Genomic DNA, 22,027 nt, shown 5'->3' on the forward strand with positions numbered 1-22,027 from the left:
CAGTCCTCTCTAAAGCTGTAGTAAGATGAAAACCTGATTTGTCTGACACCATAGAGAATTCCCTATTTTTATCAATCTCATGGGAAATCAAGTGGCATCAGTGTCCCTGAGCCAGGGATGCAAGTCTCACCTCACCTCACACTTCCATGCCTCTCAGGGGCTGGAAACCCAGCACAGCAGAAGCGTCTTCTGGTCTGGGACCATCCCCAGATCCTTAGCCCAGCCCCTCTCATCCCACAAATGATGCAATTGGCTGAGTCTCCCACAAGCCAAGCCCAAAACCCAGTGATGCCCTGGCAGCACAGGCAGCAGTAGCCTTGGGTGCTCCTGGTCCTACAGCTACTGCATCAGGATAATTCACCACCTGGAGCACAAGGGTACACCTTATGGAAGCAAGGGAAAAGCACACTTGGTACCTTTATTTCCAGCCAATTCATATGATGCTTTGCTCTCCCTTGACCCACCAGAGCTGCAGACTATGGGGGTTTGCTGCTTCTCACATGCATGGATGCAGCAAGCTTTTCCATCCTGCTCTGACGCTGAGGCTCTGCTCTCCTCCCAGCGAGGATTTGCCTCGCTGGTGCAAATTCTTTCTGCAGTCTGTTCAACCAGTGGGCAACACTTCCCTGCTGCAAACAGCAGCCCACAAGGCTCCCGGAGATCAGGCGGCATCACACACCCGCTCAGAGAAGCAGGAGGCACAGGCAGGGGAATATGAGACTTGATTTGCTCGGAGACAGCTCTGTGCTTTTGGCAGGACTCGAGGGCATTTGTTTTGAAGCTGTGTTTACATGCCTTTGATCAGACGTGTTTAACTTTTCTGGTGCGTGACAGCAGCAAAACAAGTTTGAGACAAGGATAATGAAACACATTGTGCACCCGTACATGTAAACGGCTACAGCCAGGCTGCGCACATCAGCAGCTCAAACTGGAGGTGGGGGTGGTAGGAGGTGAGTGCCAAGACGTGGACATGCATCATGATGATGCCAAATCAAGAAGCTGAAAATGAGAAGAAAAAAAAAAAAAAAAAAAAAGCACTAACCCAGCAACAACAGCTCAATCTCACTTCTTGGAATTGGCCAAGTGAAGTCTGTGCTGAGCCCCGGTGCAGAAGTTAAACTTCCCTGCAGCATCGCATGGAGCTTTCCCTGAGCAGATAAACTGCTCCTATACTGGCTCAGGGTTTGCTCCCAGCAGCACCTCAGGGCACCTCAGCTAGGGAGCAGCCCATGCTTTCTCCAGCCTCGGAGGTTCATATCAGCAACTCTCAAAGTCAAGCGCCATCTTTTAAGAAATGCCAGCACACGATCAGAGAGCAAAATGGAAAGGCAGCTTCCAGAGAAGCTCCTAAAATAGCTACTCTCTGAAACACTATGGGCACACCTGGCACAATTAGCAAGAATGTATCTACATATGTATAGACCAATAATTGAATCACTGAATGCCCTGTTATCATTTCAAGCCTCCCAGCACCCTAAGGAAAGGCAGAGAATACTGCCTCATCCTTTCAACAGAGGAGAGTGCATGGTGGTAAACTGGGAAATGTTTCCCGGCACATAAACAGCCCCACATTGAACTGCTAATGAAGACCCTGGCATGGGGCAAAGCCTCATCACAGACAGAGGGCTACTCCTACAGAGAAGTTTGGATGCAATAATCCTATTTTTGAGGTTAAAAGAGACATGGAGGAGTGTGGATGATCCAGCCCGCTGCTAAAGAGCAGATCCAAGCATCTTATCCCTAGTATGTTTAATTTAATAGTGTAAAATGCCAGCAGAGATATAATACAGTCCCATGCTGACCATGCTTTGAGATGAGAGATGCCACCATCTCTTTGTGCTTAGCACAGCAAATGAGTAGAGCACATTGGCACACGAGGTTTCCTAATGGCATGCCACCTCACTACACAACCTGTCAAGCCAACACAGGCTTAAGCAGTGGATCTTAGTTGGCAATAGTGGGGGAAGTGAATACTCAGCTGTGATAAATATTTAACATGCTTTTAGTCCTGAAGAAGTGTAGCACTGAGACCATCATCCTGTAAGTGAAAACCAAGGCTGATTAATGGGAGAAGGTACTCCCATTTATGGGAGGTTAGGATCAATCCCAATTCTCAGCTGTTTGTTGAATCTTTAATGCTCTTTTTCAATAGCAGAGTTCCTTGGTGAAAGGCAGCATCCTAATAAGGCTGCTTTAATAGCAGGCATGTTAAGGGGGTATAAATAAAAGACCCCTGTAAAAAATAAACAGTGAGGTAAAAAAGGAAGGTTTCATGTGATCACTGCTGTTGGATGGCTTGGGAAAAGTAGTTTTCTAGTCCCCACTCTTCTTTGGAGGCTGGATTTACTTCTTTTGGAGTTTTCTCTGTCATCTCAGAACTGAGCCCAGAGTTAATCCTTAGGCCAAAGATAAGATGTTGCTCTGGGAAGGAGGGAACGTCAGTGGCAGGCCAACAGTCAGTGTCTGAGCTTTGCACATCCTTCATTCCATGCTAGAAAGGTCTCCGCCTTCTTCCACACCTCAGCCCTCTTCTCAGACCCACACTTGCAACATCTCATGGTCTAATTCTTCCTCTTCTGAGCAAGGTGCCCCCTTACCACCTTCCATCTTACCAGCCAAGATTAATCCCCTGCCTCCCCTGCTGATGATACCAGCATCAACCACTCCCCTCCCATGCTCTCAAACACTCCACTTTTCCTTTCTCCAGAGTGAGTATCCAGGGTGAGCAGGCAGCTTGCATTTACCAGGCATTTGCCATCTCCCATCAAGAAGAGCATTCCTCTTTGTCCCTTTTTGGGTCTTCCATCACATCACCTTCATGCACACCCCCTACTCCCATGCTTGCTTCCCCCAGTAAATCCTCTTCTGATTTTTTTGCCATCCCGTAGGACCAGTCTCACTTCCTGCAATAAAAGCTCTCCCTGCACATCTCTGCTTGCTAGCCATCCCTCCCTTGCTGGCAAGCAGCACGGTAGCAAGACCACAGACATCAGCCTTGCAATGAAGATGAAGAGCCACACAGCCTTGCTAGCCCTCTCCATCTGCACTCACCTTTCTGGTTGCATGACACCTTATGTTGTTTCTTGTCTGAAACTAAACATCAGCTCCTTCCTGGCTGTGCTGTTATGCTCACCCCAACCTTGTGCCAGGGAGGTTACAGCATGAAAGGGAGGGGATGAAAAGTGAGACAGGAAAGGGGACAGCAAGGGGCAGTGGGGGAGAGAGTGTATTTACGGCAGGGGTGACCAAAGATGCCAGAGCCAAATGCAGGTTCCCAAGCATGATGGGCACTGGTACATCCCTGGTGAACCACTCTGGCTCCATCAAGGCATCAGCTGGAGCAGATCTGGTTGTCTGAGCTGAGAAAGGGTGCTGGCTTCTGCCCAGAGTGACAATTGGGATGAGAAGACAATGTTATCCCCAGGCAGAAGCTAAGAACTCTGGCTCCTCAAGCCCTCCCTCCTCCTCCACACTGCAAGGGGACCAACTTTAAAAATCCCTTCTGTCCCTCCAGCCCTGCATCTGCTGTGGTAGAACAAAAATGTGGTCACTTCATAAATGAGACTGGCCCAAAAGCAGGCAGCATGGCCAGACAATTTTCCTCCAGGGCTTCAAGCGCTGAAGAGTGAGGGAGAGGGGTGCATCCTCTCACGGCTGTACACACGCATGTTACATACATAAGGAATGTGCACATCCCCTTCTGCTTCCACCATGGACCACTCCTCACTAACCATCCTCCAGGGTCATTCAGCATCTCTCCCCCCAGTTGCCTTCTCCACTGTAATTGCCTTTCCTCATCCACCATTGTAAATGGGGATTATGAAAAAAGATAAGAGATTAAGCCTCTGCTGCAGATTAACCTGCCATTGTCCTCAGTGACAACAGGTGCCCAACATCTTTCTGTGCCCTTTGAGAGTCCTCAAACATGCTTCCCTGTGTTGCCATAAGACTTTCAAGGAGATAGTATGAGACATCCTCCTCCACCCAACCTTAGCAAGCTTTACCAAGCTTTCCTTGTGCTCCTTGCAAAAGAAAAACAAGGAAGAGGAAGTACTGTACTGTGTGTCCCTGCAAGGTGCCAGAGACAGAAGCTGGGATGCAACCTGCTGGCGTAACAGGAAAAATTAGCATCAGAGAACCAGCCAGGCCCTCAGGTGGGCAGCGTTATACCTGATGCCCCCGTGGACTCTGCACACCCACCCACTCCCAAGCAGCACTGATTCACTACGTGGCAATGCCAACCGGAGGAAGGATGCTCTCATCCCAGGGAAGGCACAACCAAGCCCTAATCTGTAGCCAAACTGCCCAGGTGCCCTGGCTTCTTGCCCTAAACCAGGATACCCTTTGGCTGAGCCACATGCTTGGGAAGATGATGCCTGTGCAAATGTTAGAGACAGGGCTGCTTTTGTTTACAGGCTGCTGGCAATGGCGCTGCACACCCCACATCCTCCCCCAGCCAGGAGCGAGCTCCAAGAAAGGAAATTACACAAGCCAGAAGGTTTGATGGAATGAACCCATTGGGCGGCTTGAAGATAGCTATTAATGGAGAGCTTTCTCTAATTGCTTTTGTATAATCTGGGGCTGCTAGGCGGAACTGGGTAATAAATGAAATCCAATTACATTTTCTCTCAGTATTTATTTTATTAAGTAGAATTCATCAGCTGATGAAGGGCCCCTCGAGGTAATGGCTCATGACCTAGTAGAAGGCACTTTTTTTATTATTATTATTTTCCCCACTTCGGGAAGCAGACAATTCCGTTTCCCAATAAAGGCAGACTGCTCCCCCTGCACTGTGGGAAGCACAACAGGTCCCAAGGCAGCACAGATCCCACACTGTCCTCCTGAGTGGGATCCCTGCTCTGATTGCTAGATTCCCAATGAGCACAACAGGTGATTAAAGCCCAGCTTCAGTGTGCCAGCCGGAATGGAGATGGATTTACAGCGCACAGCACGCAGAGGGCTGCAGCAGGGACCAGTCCCGCTGGGAATGCAGCAAGAAGCAATGTCAGTCCACATTTGCTCCCCAGGAGGCTGGACTCTGGTGCCAGCTCTGTTTCACTGGGATGAGTCTCCTGTGCAGGGCTCACAGTGTGGGCTCACCTTGGGCCCAGAATCACAACTGACCAGGCTGAAAACACTATGAATACCAGCAGCCCAGATCCATCACTTCCAGCCCCACACTCCAGCACATCCATGGAGCCTTGTAAGCTCTGCAACACAGCACCTCAATCACCACCTGCTGGTGGTTTAAACCCAGTTACTTGTGGTAACTGGGTTTAGACACAGTTGCTGCCATGAAGGCTGCCCATCTAGGTCACCAAAAGCACCAGTCCCACACAGAGATGCCTAGCCAAGCCTCGTGCCACTATTAGCATTCTGGCATCAGCAGGTAAAGCATGTCAGGGATTTCTGGTGCTGGCAGCATTGCAGGGCACTCTAGCTACCAAGCAGGGTTTGATGGAAGCTGTAGCATTGCAGAAGAACAGAACCCAGCCCCTGGCACAGTGCCTTTTCTATGGTATGAGTATCAGCAAAATCCAGTGTGGGTCAGGAGAGGTTGCTCCAAGTGTATCCTTACAAGCTCTAGCCAGCATCCATCCCTGTGGAGTATGGATGGCATAAGACCCTTCCTCCTCCTCCGTTCACACCAAAAATCATCAACAGGGCTGGGGTGTGCTAGTTAAGCATGGGGTCTGGTGCAGCACTTTTGCCCTTTTGCTGGAGCCCACAGCAAGGATTCCTCCAGCACAAGCAGGCAGGATTCCTCAGGGATCTTGAAATCAGCTGCTGGACTTTTCACCATCCGTCTTCCTATCCAGTTATTGACTGACATTCACCCCTGGCTCCCAAACCCAGCACCGACAGCCACAGCTTGCCCAGCTTTCACTGCCATCTTGTCATACAAACAATTTATCACCTGCCAGTGAGTGCTGTTACAGGCGACAGACTTCAGTGTCCATTAATTAACAGGAAATACTGAGAGAAGCATATACACATGCACAAATCTGTCTGAGAGGTTTCCTACAGCATCCACTGAGGATGCACCCATGTGCTGCCACAGTAAGCACAGGCTCTGGGAGCCACACCAGATGTAGCCGGCAGCAGCCAGGCTCAAAACAAAAAAAAAGCAGTATTATGAGGAAGAAAATCACCTATGGGGGTGATTGAGTAGCATGGTTTTATTACTGAATAGTAAAAAACTACTCATACTCTTAAGGAATCGAAATATGGGTGGCTATTTGAGAACAGGGGAGCAAGCAAGCCACACCCCAGCTGCTGAGAGTTTGGGGTGAAGGTGACACCACAGACACCTCCAAAGGGTTTGCACATTTTTTTGCAGCAGGAACAGCTAATGCTTTACCTAGCCTTGAATTGGGGCTGACGTGTTCTTGGCTGCTGTACCCTCCTTCCAAACCTTCCATGGCTCCATCAAGACAGGATAAGCCCTGTCCCCCATCAGGGCAGCAAATCCAGCAGCCTCACACATCCCAGGCCACAGCTCAGCAGCAGTGAATGAATGCCTGCCAGAGCCTGAGCCCTCATGCTGCTGGGCCAACTAAAAATAAATGAGGTGTGGGTTCACAGAGAGTCAGCGTCAGGTTTTAGAAGTGCTCTGTGTAGCTGGTTTTGCTGCAGAAGCCAGGAACAGAGGATAAGGAAAAAGGGTTTCAGAGGGCAAGGAAAAAGTGTTTTAGAGGAATCTTCTGAAACTTGTCTGGCTTTTTTATTTGGGAAAAAAACCTAAAACCAGTTGGAAAAGGGATCTAAACATCATGTCAGAATCCAGCTCTTCATCTTTTTCACAAGTGGGCTTTCACTTTCTTCTGTGAGGCTATTTGCCAAGTACAACACAGAAAAACACAAGCTATTTGCGTTGATCCAAAACTATTTTTCACCAAATAAGCCATTCATCTAAAATCTTTCTGCCCAGCTCTGCTGCAGGAGAAGCTATCTGCTCATGGCAGACCACGATTTATGCTTAAATGAGCATTTGTGACTATCAGACAGGCTAGATTCATAGTAAAATACATCATCAATAAATCAGTCAATCACTTCTGCCCTCAGCTCAAGGCTGAAGTCTAGAGTAACTACTCAGCACTTTGTCAACCTTTACTCCAGCAAAGTCTGGGTAAGAGACCTCAGGATTTAGCCTATTGATTGCTTACTATTGTTTGTGATGCATTGCATGCTTCAGACATGCTCCCTTCAAGCAAGATTAAATACCTGGCTTATGGCATTGGGATTCAATGGAAATTATCTTTTACAAGCATGGGAACAGACAAGTCAAATTGCCCTGTGCAATGGTCCACTGTGGTGCAAGGGTGCCCCCGAATCCCCTCTGTGCTGCCAGCAAGGGAGGAACATGTCAGTGCTAACTGTCCCTGGGGCTGGCATGGTGAGCCCCACGGCTGTAGCACATTTCTGCAAGTGAAAAGCAATTTTGTCTGTGGCTCCAGAGCCTTTGAGGCTCTCAGCTCCGCTGGTAGTGTTTTGTTGCAAGAATAATAGAGTGACAGCTCCCCGGCAGCTTTGAGTAGCATCCCCAGCTCAAAGACACCCTTAATACCTCTGCCAAACTCCAGCCTGTCAGTTTTTACACTTGTTTGAAATTAAGCTGATCTAACTTGGGTGAGTGGATGAAGACAGAGTCGCTTAACCAAAGCCAAAGAATGTTTTGGACAACCATTTTCACAACAAAACACCTCTTAATAACCCCCTGAACACCATCATCTCCTGGCAGACACCACCCTGAAGACAGGGAAAAAAGCCTTCAACAACTACAAACCTGCCATTTCTACAGGAGAAAAAAAAAAAAAAAAAAAAAAAAAAGAATAGAAGCAGCCTGCAAAAGGCAAGGAACTGGCAATTTAGGGAGAGGGGGGAGAAAAAAAGTTAAAAACAAAAGACTTACTGAATCCCAACCCAGACCACCAGCTGGTCTCCCATCCCCATTCCTGCCCATGTACCAGAGATGGCATACTGATTCCCAGGTTTCCCCCATATATCCCACTGCAAGACAAACTGATTTCTGATGCTTGTCCCACCTTCTTTTATTTCTGCCAGACCTCCCCCTCTCCTCTGGGTACCTTTCCTGCTGTCATTTGTTCCTGTCCTTTACAGCTCTGCCCGCTGTCACTCACATAACCTTGCCTGTTTGGTAATTTGTGGCAATAAAGTGTCACTGAGGGGAAAAAATACAGTTGCAGCAGCATATAAATCTCTGATCCATAAATTGTGCTGCTCCCCACCTGCATGCCCCTCCTTTTAGATATAAAGTGCAATGATTTGGGGCAAGAGAAAGAAAAAAGAGCCAGTAATATGTGAACTTACTGAGGGGCAGCACTGAGGGGTCCTCATTGGGGGCTATAATGAGTGCTGAGGGACTAGTGTGTGCTGTAAATTGCCCTGGAGACATGGGCCTCAGTCCAGGCTTGCTGGAGCTATCCAGAGCTTAAAAAGAGTAATCTTAAAGGGGGAAATAATACATTAAACATTGCTAAAGAGTGCAATCAGTGCTGCTGTCTACTTCCTCTTTGAACAACCCCAGTGGGAATGCCATGGCCATGGAGGGATCCGGGTGTGTGCAGCTGAGCCCCTTGCTCCTCTTCCCACCTACATGTGGGATCCTGCTCATCACCACAGCTGAACAGCTCTTCTAGTAGATCCCCACCTCCAGACACTTTCCCTGGGCATTAAGGGGCACTACCAGGAGGTAGGTCTGCACTTTTGCCTTCCATCTAGAGCCACAGATGCCCACTTTACACACATATACCCTCCACTAGGCTGACAAGAGTTCCCCATGTCTCAGAGTCAGGATTCAGTGGGGTAGCTACCACCCCAGGCAAATGCATCTCATGTTTGTGGCCACATGGTTTCCAGCTTTACTGGGCAGAGTACCAGGCATCCACCAACAAGGCCCTCCAGGAGCCATGAGACGCACAGCATCCACGACACCTTTTGAAATGGCTTTCGAGGAGTCCAGCCTTTCTTGCTGATTATTTCTTTTAATTGGAATACACAGCTTGCCTCCATCAGACCCCTCATCTACTGAATTATCAGCTTGGTCATACTGTAGATCAGCATCCTGTAAAATGTCACCTCCAGCACTGCTGCAGCCACTCTCCCAACCATGGTCCCTGCACCAGACCCAGCAGAATGTCCCACTCCTTCTCCCCTGGTTCTTTGCACATTGGGGTGTCATCCACCATCCATCACAGAGCAGCAGAAAGACTTGCATTAAAGCCTTCTCCTGAAACTGACATCTTTCCTGCCATCTGTAGCTCACCTGAACAGCTAAGCCAACATTCCTGTGGATATAAACAAGCAGGAGGGAAAGTGCATTCACTAGACAGATAGCTTGGGGAAGTATCATCACCCACTGAAAGCCCATATGTGGTTTTGTAACAAAGGTATTTGCTTCCTGTCTTGCCCACTCATCAGAGGGATATATGAGCAGAGCTGAGCAGCACCCTGGAGACAGACTAAAACCAAACAGCGCTCAGAGGGCTCCACAGGAGCCATGCAGGCGAACATATTATGGACACCCTGGGGAAGAGAAATCTCCCTTCTCCCAGCTTTCGGAATGGCATGCAGCCAGGATCCATCATGCACCTATCCTGCACCTGATCAAGACAATGTGTTAAATAAATTAAAGAAGTCAGGTCTTGGTCCCCAAACCTGCCTATATATGACAACTTCCCTCCTGGAGCCACAATTCACTGAGGCCTAAAAACACCAGCACTTACTGTGAAATTCTCCAGCTCATTGTTGTGGTTTGGTGCAGGGCTTGGGTATAGGAACCTGTGCCAGCGTGGTCCTGCCAGCTGCCTGCCCAGGTAGCAAAGGGATTAACAGCAGGCTGGGTTGTGGGAGCAGAGGCACAGCCAGCATGTCACACAGCACTTGAACCACATCAAGATATTGCCCATAGTTTTGGGAGCCCCAAGAGAAGTCCCAGTGCTAATTAACTGAAGGAAATTCAGCCAGGGCCACTGAAATATCCAGGGAAGCTGTTGAGGACACCGAACCAGGCTCTTCATAGGAACCCACAGCAAGAAGTGACAGTGGGCATATTGGAAACAGAAGGTTCCCACTGGATGCTAGGAGAAGATTTTCCCTCCGTTATCTAGGGTCAGAACCAAAAGAAAATTAGCACAGCACCTTTAACAACAACACTCAAGGCTAAGCAGAATGAAGCCTTTGTCCTTCTCCCATTGCCAAATTCACAACCATTGTGACAGAGCAACGTATGGAAGGAAATTAAGGACAGCTCTGTCAAATGAACATCAGTACTCCTTCACACCAGGAGCAGAATCTGGATTAGCTAACCCATTTCACATCACCCTTTCCGCCATCCTCTCAAAAACCAAACACTCATGTAACATGTATGTGCACATACACGGCAAGACCTGAGACAACTTGGCCTAGGGAACCACCCCAAATATGCAGCTTGTATCACTGGTCCTGATTAAAATATTCTTGATAGCTTTTGATAAAGAAGGAAAATTCATGAGATACAACATGTCAGTGGCTACACCTTGGTGCTTGGGAGGTTTAGGGTGAACAGTAGGAAAAATCTCTTTGCTGGGAGGGTGGTACAGCTGAGAGCCAGGTATCCCAGGAGATGGAGGATGCCCATGCTTAAGCCATGAACCCTCAGCTCAACTGCCACACCGTTCTGATGTGACATCCACAGCAGCTCTGCTCTGGAGCTCCAAGGGCTCTGTAGGCCTATGCAGATGCAAGAACAAGATGAGGGATTATTGACCTTATCTTGGTCACCAACTCCAAGAAAAGATCTCTCAGCTACTTCATTTTTACTAACTAAATATCAGGTCCCTTCTTGAAAGAAGGAAGAAGACCACCTAGAAGCTGAACTGCTTGGGGCTGTGCCTGGAGGGGACACACCTCAACCACCTTCACATCCAAACACTCCTAAGCACTCAAAAACTGCATAATCAAGTGACAGCAGCAGAGCTTTGGCAAGACATCTGACCATCTATAAATAGAGCTTAACTGTCTGTCCTTATCACAGGGCTTTGATGTGTTTGGGGAGAATATTTTCTTCCCCTTCACCACCAAGTCCCAGGCAGCAGAGATAATGGGCTTGAATCGATCCAGCTCAAGTATTGCTAAACTTCCTACCACTGTGGCAGCATGCCAGCCTCAAATAGGACAAGAGAACATGTGTCTGTTCAGAACCAACCACAAGGAGCAGGCAGAAAATTGCTTTAGGCTTAAAAAAAAAAAATAAAAAAGGTGCTTTTTGCAGATTTGTAGATCAATCTACAATGTATTTTAGAGGTTTAAGAAAGTCAATATAAACAAGATATATCATAGCTGCACAAGAAGCTGAGAAATTGTATTTCTATTTATGCTGCTACTGGCACTCCAACTGCTGGCTCAATGTCCTGCTGCAGTCCCACACCACTACTTCCCCAGCAGGGAAGTTGAGGGAAGGGGCTCCTTCCACTGCTGCAGTTCATCCCCCCATTGGTTTTGCCAGGACAATCCAGCCCTGGGGCTGAGTGGGGTCTGATATACCTGAAAAATGTCAGCACCTTGTGCCCTGCTTGCAGCAGGAGGGCAACAGGAGGACACAGGGACTCGTGGCAGTGGTCAGGCTGACCTCCCACAAAATGCAGCTTGTCTCCTTAGGCCTCTGTCCGCACAGGCTCAGCACACAAATTGGCTCAGCTCTCTGGGGATTCTCCGGGCAATGCTGAGACAATGCCCTGGCATTCGTTTCTCAAACTGGTGCTGCTACAGAATTGCAGTGGCCTGATTTCTACAAACTCATCCCAGGGATGTGACAAGTTGGTTCCCACCCACAGACACGTCTGCCACGTGCCCACCATTCCTCTTGAACCATCCTGGTGTGACTTGGGAGAGGCCTTGCACAGATCGCTTTGCCACACCTCTGACCCCCTCAGCTCCACTGCAGGGCACTATAAAGCATATTCAGAATTTTTCTCTCCCTTTTTTATTATAGTGAGTCACCTAACATGCCTTATCAGAACAGACCTAAATCATGTCTGCCTCTCCCCAGATCCCGCGTAATATGTCAGCCATTAAACATGCAATTATCCTGCATTTACAAATCCATGAGAGGCTCTCGTCCTCTCATGGGCAGGAGCGCTCACATCGCTGTGGTGGACCCTGTCCTAATGGGCCACCAGGAAGTGCATCCCACTGGAACTGACCACACCCATTTCCCAGTCTCCATGAAGCACAAAACCCCATTTCCTGGCTTCCACCCTCTGCCTCAGAGGGTGAAGAACAAAGTGTGCATCTGGATGGGAAGAAGTTGACCCTTGGTCAACAGGAAGAAGTCCCTGGACTGTGGAATGTCCAGCTCCAGGCATCCTTCTGCCCCAGAGCCCATCCAGGCACAGGAAAAGAAGTCAGCCTGCAACAAAGGAAGCAGAAACCAGCTTTCTACCCTTCCTACACAGCTAAAACTTGTGCAAATGCCTGCCACACATCCCACCAAATCCTTTGGGAGCAAACCTGGGTGAGTAAGCCAGTGATACAGGGCAGGAATTGGCAGCTGAGGCACCGAAGCTGGCAGGAATGCCAGCCTGCTGATGCTTCTCCAACCCCCTTCCCATCTCCCTGCCAGGCTCAAGCTCCTCTAGCAGCACATCATCTGAGCTGGGCTCTTACTCATCTGCTGCCACGCACAAGCAGGCGTCAGGGGACATATCACTACACAAATCCGAGGAAGAAACAAGCAGCACTAACTGGTAGCAGGTGTGTATGGAGACCCTTCAAACTCTTTTTTCCCTTGCTCCCATCTGCTCTGCTCTGGGCCACTAAATCCAATTCAGCAGTGCTCAGAGCTTGTACCAAAGCTGCTACACATTCGTCAGATCCCTGACTAGACCCATGGCTAATTTTACAACGCTAATTTATCTCACCATATTATATTGCTTTCATTTCATCCCCCCAGGATCCCATTACTGCCAATGTACTTGTAGCCAGCATGTAACAGTAATTGGTATTATTAGCGACGTATCCTGCTTGAGCTGCTCTATTTGCAGTGCTGCAAGGAGTCCTGTGGGTGGGCTGATCTACCTCGGGGATGGGGAGGGAAGGAATCCTTGTTCCATGCCACTCCACGCATGCCAACAAGGAGCAATGCCAAGGGCAGGGTTTTGCTCCTATAGAGCATCTCTGCCTGCCCAGACCCCAGCCCACTCCCCACTGTGGCTCCATCGGATGTTGCCCACCCCTGGGGTCCTTAACCTTGACCTTTTAACTCCAGGGCAAACAATCAAGTGTGCACACAGGAAGCATTTCTGTCCTTGCTTGTGGCTCAAAAGATAAAGGACGCTGTTTATCCAGGGTTAAAGGGGCTGCAAAACAACTCTGGGAAGCATGATGCAGGGATAGAGGGCAGGGAAGGGGCACAGCGAAAATTCATCATTCATGCTATTTTGGTCAACAGTTTCTCCTCTTCGGTGTAAGCTATTGCTTTCTAGGATCAACGTCATTAAAGCCATGCAGTTTTAGCTAAGTGAGAGGCTGCACTAGTCAAACGGTGACAATTCCCACTTAAGACATTCTTCTCTGGCATTTAGGGAGTTGTTAAATTTTAATTCATAGTTTTCTTTTCTCAGACACAGAACCAGCAAGCACTAGGCTTCCCCAGCATGGCTCTGCAGGGTCTGCATCCCCAGGTGGGGCAGCTCCATCTCCAGGCTCCTTTCCTGATCCACCATGGCTCAAAGAACATGATCCCAAACCCATCCTCAAACAGCACTGTGTTACCACAGCCCCACACTCAGCACACACGTAACAGGCCTCAGAGGTGGGGCAACCTCATGCCCATGGCTGCTGGTGGTGGTGATCTCCTAAGCGGATGCATTCCTTTTCAATCAAAGCCCATGCATCTCATCCCTGATGCTGCAGCCTGCCAGGGCAGGAAAGCAAAAAAAAAAACACGCAGCAGACCTGACAGCTTCAAGTTGTGCTTGTCTGCAAGAGGTGGCACCTCACCTTCCACCATATAGCTGAGCTGGGTGACAGAGTGGTTCAGCCACAACACAGGACCTTTGTGACTGTGGCTGGACTATGTACCTCTGAGCTGCCCAAAGGGCTTTGAAGTGTGAGAGCTCTTTTTGGGAAAGTTGTCCATGGGCAGACCATAACATGGGATTTTCCAGGCTGTTCATCCATACTTGCCCCCTCCACATCCTAAATAATCACACTCAGCATCTGCCCCCTTTGCACAGCAGCTAAAAGGCTGCTCACACGCCAGAGCCAGGAGCAGGCTTTGCCACACTCTAATAAACACCACCATTCTCGCCAGAAGACATGTGTCCTGCACTCCCACAAAGCACACCAACTCAGGACAAGCTGGGTGAGCAAGGTTTTAACCCACCTCTTACCTCTCCACCAGTCCAGAGTCCTTGGGCGTCCCCAACTTCTCATAAACCTCTGGGCGATTCTTCTGGCTGCTTGTCCAGCCCTTGCTGCTCAGATCTGGGATTTTCTTCAACAAAACAGAAGAGACAACCTGTCAGGTTACCAGGTGAAACTCTGTCTTTGCTTCAGGTTCAGCAGACAACCAAGGCAGGGGGGCATCTGTTTTCCAGCCCTGACAGCTGGGGGTAACCGGTGCAAACACGAACCTAGTTAGAATAAGAGCCTCCCACAAGAACGTCACAGTCCAGCCCCAAAGCATGTATTTTCTTAATTATTTCTATTCAGAGACATGAAATGGGAGAGGGAAAAAAAGACCCCTGCAGCTTGGGGCATCTCTGATCTTTAAAGACAGACAGCAATGCTCCCCAGACAGAACAGCACAGCAGCACCACACTGTCAGCCCAGCACCAAGGCATTCGCCCACGAGGTCTTGTGCTGCCTGAGCCCTAATCCTGAAAAGCCTCACACACGTGTTTTACGGTGCAGGGAGAGGCCAGTCCAACTGAACCCAGGAGTGTGAAGAGGAAAACATGCCTGTATCGTTTTGCAGTACAGACACCAAAGACTGGATACAGGAGGAGGACCTTCTGTACATCTGACACGCTGCCTGGTGAGATGGAGTCAGAGGCATTAGTGTAACCAGTGGTGCCCTCCCTTACAGCAGGAAATACGCTTTTTGTGTTAGACAAACAAATTATCAGTCGAGATCTGTGCTCATTATCCAGCTCTTGTGGCTGAGGTTGTGTTGCTCCCCCTACTTCTTTTAAAATGCTTTGAAGAGGGAAAAAAAAAAAAAAAAAGAGTCTTATGGCTCTGCATTATTAAAAATGAAAAATAGGAGCCAAAATCCACTGGCAAGAGGAAAGTCTGGGACTCACTCCTGCAGAGATTATTTCCCAAGGGTGACAGTGACTCCAAGCCTGGAACACCACAGGCTTTAATTAGCACCCAACCCTCAGTTGATGAGCTTTGCCAGAGTTCCTCCCTGAACCTCATGCAAAGCCCAGACAAGCCAATGGGAGGATGCTGCAGAAACCCAACCTACAACCGCCCATCTACCTCCTGCCTGCCTACGAAACCTAAATAAATACATGACCACCCCACTAGCTGCCTGATGGCAAAACCCTCATTTGCAAAGTGCTTGGAAATAATTACAAAATTTTCCCAGAGTTTACAAGGAGGAAAGGGGACTGTTCGTCATGCCAGCAGCCACGGTGTGCTGCAATTTATCACATTTGTCAGGTGTCAGCCACCAAGAAATTTAACTCCAGCTGCTCCAGGCTCAGCACCCACAATGCCCCATCATTCAAAACCTGCTCTGCCATGCACCCCAGAGCTGAGGAGTGACTGGCAAGGAGGGGAGAGGGCTCCTTCCCACCAAGCCTCCTCTCACTCTGCAATGCAAATGTGACTCTTTGGTTATTTTTTGGAAGCATTTTTGGTTGTGAGTGTTGGGTTTTTTCCCTACCCACAGGTGATGTGGAACAGGAAAGGAGACCAGGTACAGGAAGAGATGAGGCTCATTTGTCATTACCTGCCAGAGACCCTCCTGGGCTCTAATTCCAGCTTGGCAGGGACCTGAGAAGAGAGACTGAGCTTAGCAATAAGTACCCTCAGGGAGGTAGTGCATTATTATGGGTACAAAGTGCAGAATCCCAGTGCCTTTTCTGAGACACCTCTGAAACCTGTGGAAAACATTAACATTCCCTGCTACCTCTGTGCCCTGTACTGAGCTGGATGAGCCAGCCCTGCCACAGGTCCAGTAGCCCAGCTTTCCACATGGAAATCAAAGCATAACTTGCTTTTGTAGGGGCTTCAAATTGAGGTTAAACTGGATTTTGGAGGAACTCAGCATGTCCAAAACAGGTCACCAGCTGAAGGACCTGACTTGGGCCATGAGTTACTGCTGAGCCAGAGGGAAGATCTGTGACCTGTGCTTCCCCATAATCAAGGGATTACATCTTGAGCAGAGCTCAGGTGGGCTCACACAAGAAGCAAATGTCATCAGCCACAGAGCAGGGACAAATCCTGGGTCAAGTCCCTGCAGGAGGGCTTGCATCACTGCTGAGCTCACCCTGCATCACCAGGACTTCAGGTCTCAGCAATGCCATGGCCAGGGCATTTAATGAATGTCACACCTGTTTTATAGGACCTGTCTGGGCTGCCCCACAGAAATATTCCTGCTTTGGCCATTTCTGTAGCAACAAGCTGACTTAAGAGAAACCTGCCTGCAAAAGCACTAACTTTTTAAAGAAGTCCTTGCAAAATGCTGGAGGAAGCCCAGCACTTATGGCATGCTGCATGTCCCACATGATCCATCTGCATGGCACAGCAAGGGCTAATGGATAATTGAAACACTTGCTTAATAGGAAAAAAAAAATCCGAAAACACAGCATTTGCCAAAAATCTTTCTCTCCAGCACAAGCTGGGGCTACGCTGATCAGGGATCCATGAATTTTACTTGCACCAAAAGAAGGGGCCCAACATTTCCCAGCAGCAAAACATCCCGTGCGTGAGCTGGGGGGCACAGGTTTTGCAGTGCTGTGTGCTCGAGGCAGAGCAGCTCCTGCTGTGGGAAGCTCCCTGCACATGCTGTGGGTGACACATCACATGCCTGCACGATTCAGAATGCTGCAACTTAGCACGGGGAAGGCAAATTTTTGTGGTGTCAGCAACAAGCAGAACCCTGATGCCTGGATCAAAACCTTCCCCAAAACTGTCAGGCCCAGTCTCACAGCCCAAAGATACTGGAATTTCTTCAGCACAACTGCAAGAATTTTTCTGCCTTTTTTTTTTTATTATTTTTATTTTTAACTGTGGATAAACTAATGCCTTCCCCCCCCCCCCCCCCCGTTCTGAGAGCAGCTTAAAACTCTCTTTGCTAAAATTTTCCAAAAAATTTCAGCCGGAGGCAGAGACATGTGAAGTTTCAGTCCAAATGGTTAAAGGCTGGCGTAGTTTCAAGCAACTGAAGACAGGGGTTTATAATCAGAAGTGTCAGGCAGCCTTAATTATATTATTTCCTGAAGGAAATAGTTTTCCCTGCTGAAGTCCAGGAGTTATTAAAAAAAGTTGACCTCACTGGAACCAATCAAGATGGAGACAAGAAGCCTGTGATGGATCCTTAAGGCAGGCATGTTCATGCATCTGTATTTCCAGGGGTCCAGGATTTTAGGACAGGTGTTCCCAGACAAGCTTAGTTTTGCAACAGCTGAGAGCCAGCATCCAGGATGCAGAGCCCTCTCCCATCCATCCTCATGGAATGCCCTGGGCAGGGGCACATGTGAGCCCCATGTATCCAGGGAGGGTACTTGCCTGTGCCCAGATTGACTGCCTTGCCAAGGCGAGCAAGGAAAAACAGCCCCATGCTTTGTAGCTGTCTGGAGCACACAGGCTTTTTGTCCATGTCTTCCTATGTGCCCATAAATAAAAGTGACAGTGACTTTATTTAGGACTTCTTCCAGTTAAGAGGGGATGGAAGAAAAGTGAAAAATTAAATCATAGCTCAGCAGAGGCAGAGGGGGAAGGTCCTGGAGGCACAGCTCAGGCTGTGCCACTGCTGCAGCAGCCTGGGGTGGTGGCAGCTCTCACTCCAAAATCAGCACCTCCTCATCCCTATCAGTGCATCCCTCTCCCCTGCCCTTCCAGGCACAGAAATCCCAATCCCATACTGCAGCCTCTGCCTTCTGCTGCCCATCCACTCCCTAGTGCAAGCTGAGAGGTTCAAGCATCTGGAGTGAGTTGAGGTGGAATAACCATGTCTCCTTACATCCTAAAAGAGACTGAAGCAACCCCGAAATAATCCAGAGAAGAAAGTCACCTCTTCCCTGCACATATGCAAAGGTTGTACTTGTAGCACCAACAGCTGCCCTAAAAGGCAGCTCGGCCTTGTGCAGCTCACCAGCATGGCTGAGCAGGGAGTGCAGCATCTCCACCAGCATCCACTACCACAGAAAGTCCTGTCTGTTTGGCTATAACCTCCAAGGAGTATTTTGCAACTGAGGAAAGACCCCCTTTCTACAAAAAGCATGAGAAGAGACTCAAAGAGCAGGAGAGGAGGGAAGGCTGCTCTGCAAGAGGGCTGAGCACCCTGCAGACCCAGCCGCCGGCAATACCCCAGCATGAGGGAGCACAGCCAGGGTTTGAGCATCCCAGTCTGGTCTCCCCCAGCTCCCTGCAGCATCTCCCAGCAGCACAGCACCTCGTGTCTCTCAATGGTATTTCAACACACTGATAACACAAGCTTTGTTTCAGCCTTCATCCTGCTTGCACCAGTGCTGAGCCAGAGTTATGCCACAAGCCAAAATCCAGCTCCCACAGGGACTGTATGACTGTGCCAGTTCCCAGGTGCTTAGGGGCTTGACTGCAGCTCGTCTGGAGTTATGCTGTGCGCTTGCACACAAACACAGAAACTCAGGGCACATGTGTAGGAAAAGAACTCCCTCCCATCCCAGGGATGAGCCCACCCTAAGCAGAAAGGTTTAGTGTGGAAGTTGTGTACAGGTCCCGTGGGAGAGAGGCTGCCAGTGACCTCATGGGTTTCTTCCACTGCTGCCCTCTCCACTGCCATGAGTCAGAGATTAATGACAGGCCATTTGTCAGCACCAGTGGCATCATTGCCAATCTCATTTCTGAGCAGACATCTGACCTTGTTTGCCTCCCCAAGACCCATGTTACCACATGGCTCCAGCAGCCTCCTGACAGCTCCCAGGGGAAGCAACACAAGGCAGGGAACTGGGCTGTGACAGCTTGATCCTGAGTCAGGATGCACAGACAAACAGCTCAGGATGAGCAGTGAGTGTCAGCTTGCCCCGCTGCCCTACCCTCCTCCCAGCTGGCACCCAGGAAAGGACCTCTCTTACCAAGCACTGGGCTAGGTTATGGAGAAAGATCTGCGCCCAAAGATGAGGGCATAGGCAAAGCAAGCCTTGCCTGAAACTCTGGAATGAAGGGGAATGAGGGTGTGGGGGACATAGGATCTTTTTCCCAAGCCTGCAGTATCTGTGTCTCTGCCCACACTACCCAGCCAGCTGAAGGGATCCATGTGCAGTTCCAGCTGTGGCAACCAGACTTTCTCCACAATCAGCCGTGACCCAGAGTGAATCTTAACTCAGATCTCACTCAGTGAGGAGACCAGATAAAATCCAGACACAGATGCATCCTGCATTCCTGAGCAGGACTTGTACTCATGTCCTGAAGTGTAGATGACCTATGCCACAGGGTCCAGCACTCCTCTGCCCAAACCAGGCTGTGTTGTCACTGTACAAGTCCACTATGTGACTGTCACTTGGTCACCACACACAGTTCTGGTCCTCACAGAGAGGGAGTAATGAGGCAAGAAGAGGCACAGGGAAAGGGGAACAAAGCATCTTCTGCATCGTGGCATTCCAAGCACACCAAGGCTTTTCAGCCAGGGAAGAAGGAGGAGGCAGGGCTTACTTAGCTACAGGACCTTGGGCTAGACACTCTGTGTTGGCCAAACCATAATGTTCACACTGCACCCTATTAAACAACAGAAAACAATTTCCAGAGGAGCAGAGAATATTTGAGAACAGGTCTTCTGACAAGGGCTGGTCCTGATGCAAGCTTTGCCTCCACGCAACCCTCAGTCTTAGACAGCCAGATGCATCCCCATCAGGACGGATGAGACAACCACCAACACAGCTCTTCTTCTGTGCCAAGTCAAGCCAGTCCCAGCTCTCATGCTTCTTAGAAGGAGAACAAAATAAAATGATATGGGACTGGGAAAAGACCCACTTGGTTAAGATGAAGAAATCAGTGCCATTAAATGTCATTAGAATAATACGCCCAGAAAGCTTCAAAAAAGGAGATACCATATGATTGAATGCTCTCCAGACCCTCATTTTGCACAGACCCAAAACATCAGCCCAGAGCCTTTTTTAACAGCCAACTCTCACAACAATCGGGTTTTAGGTTTTGTTTTGTGATGTGTTGTTTTTGCTTTTTCCTGAGGAGCTTTTGGGTCTGCAAATGAAACTACAATTCCTTTAGTTCCTGGAGGGGGGAGAAAATAAAAATTATTTTTCAGTAAGCTGAAGCAAATGGCATTTTTGCTTGTCAAAAATATTTGACCCAACTCTAACAGACTCAACCAGACATATAAATAAAAGATTTAAATCCTTCTGCTTCAGAGCTTAAGAAAAATCTGCTCTCAGTCCAGTGCTAGTACAAGCTTTCTCCTACAGGTCACACTCCCTGGGGGTTGCCAGCACCATCCTGGCACTGATGCTGGGATACAGGGCAGGTAACAGCCACACCAGCCTTTCATGCAAGTAAAACCCCACCAGCCCATGTTATCCCTCTGCAGGCTGCTCTCTTGGAGACAGGATCAGCCTCCCCTGGCTCAAGCAGCACAGAGCTGACTCCAGCAGCAGGGAGGTGAGCAGCATCGATCCCTTCCATCACCTGCCACCATCCATATCTGATAGCAGCATTGACCGGGCAGCACTGGATGCTGTATTTCCTTGGCCACCTGGACTGTGCACCAGCCGCCTTCCCCATCCATCGTGTCAACAAGGTGGCCACAGACATCGTGACAAGACACAGAGTGGTGTTGGAGCCCATTTCAAAATCCTTCTATCCTATTCAAGCCAGAAAGCCAGAGAGGCTTATGTGTGTGGATTTATAGTGTTTGCCCCAATATTTAGCTACTGAGCTGACTAATCTGTGTGCAAGAAAAACCACGGTGGCTCAGAGGCTGAGCAATATACATCATTCATCATTTAGATTAGCTATTGTCTTAATCATCTTTAAACTACAGTATAATACATAAGGGAATGGATGTCCTATATGCTCAGGATATGCAGGAAAAACCCAGGCTGAAGCTCAGAAACTTGGACAGGAGTGAGAATGGCAAATCCTACCAAGCCACAGAAGGAAAAGCGAACTTGTTGAAACCCCTGACAGATGGTTTAACTACTTCTTTCTCTCTCCACCCCACCAGCCTTTCATTATTTCCTAGCCACCTTCCCAATTACTTCCCAGGTGGCTTCCTAAAGCTCTTCTGTCCTCTCCTTTCATACAACCCCATGCTGCAGGCCCCAACCTGCAGCAGCCCATGCCATGTGGACTTGCTGCTGCCCCAGGGATGTGCAGCCCTGTGCCCTGGGAGCTGGGACATCCCACTCCAGCATCAGCTGTGGCTGTGCTGCTCTCAGAAAGGCAATGGCTCTGCCCAGCCCAGTGCCATGCTTTGGGCCATACCTGGCAAACAGCCAGGCTCAGGTCAAGGATTAAAGCCTTGCTTGGCTATCCAGGATCATGCCATGCATTGCTGCAGTGCCCGGCCGGAGGATGAGCAAAACCAGGTTTCTTTATGGTAACAGCGAGGAGTTCAGGGGCAGAGGGAGGGACAGCAACAAGGCAGTGGCAAACAAGGCTTTAGTTCACTGCCTGCCAGAGCTGAGGGAACAAATAAACAGACAGATGAGCTAAACTGTCTTCTGAACCTCTGTATCAGTATTCACGTTACAGAGCCCGCTTCCAGCAATTCCAGCGTATTAATAATAAATGCTACATAATTACAGCAGACTTGCTTTGTCCTCTCTTTCTGTTTACTGTCAATGTCTCTTTAACC

The 22,027-nt window shown here is 49.0% G+C and overlaps 1 protein-coding gene across 1 annotated transcript in view; it reads right to left on the reverse strand.

Annotated features, from left to right (window-relative positions):
• CNTFR (ciliary neurotrophic factor receptor) overlaps positions 1 to 22,027 on the reverse strand; it is a 200,828-nt gene that overhangs the window by 134,346 nt on the left and 44,455 nt on the right. The window contains 2 exon segments of the mRNA XM_053932577.1: positions 14,394 to 14,416; positions 14,419 to 14,497. Coding sequence (XP_053788552.1) covers positions 14,394 to 14,416; positions 14,419 to 14,497 — 102 coding nt within the window.

This window comes from Vidua chalybeata, chromosome Z (assembly GCF_026979565.1).
Source record: "Vidua chalybeata isolate OUT-0048 chromosome Z, bVidCha1 merged haplotype, whole genome shotgun sequence".
NCBI classification, from domain to species: Eukaryota; Metazoa; Chordata; class Aves; order Passeriformes; family Viduidae; genus Vidua; species Vidua chalybeata.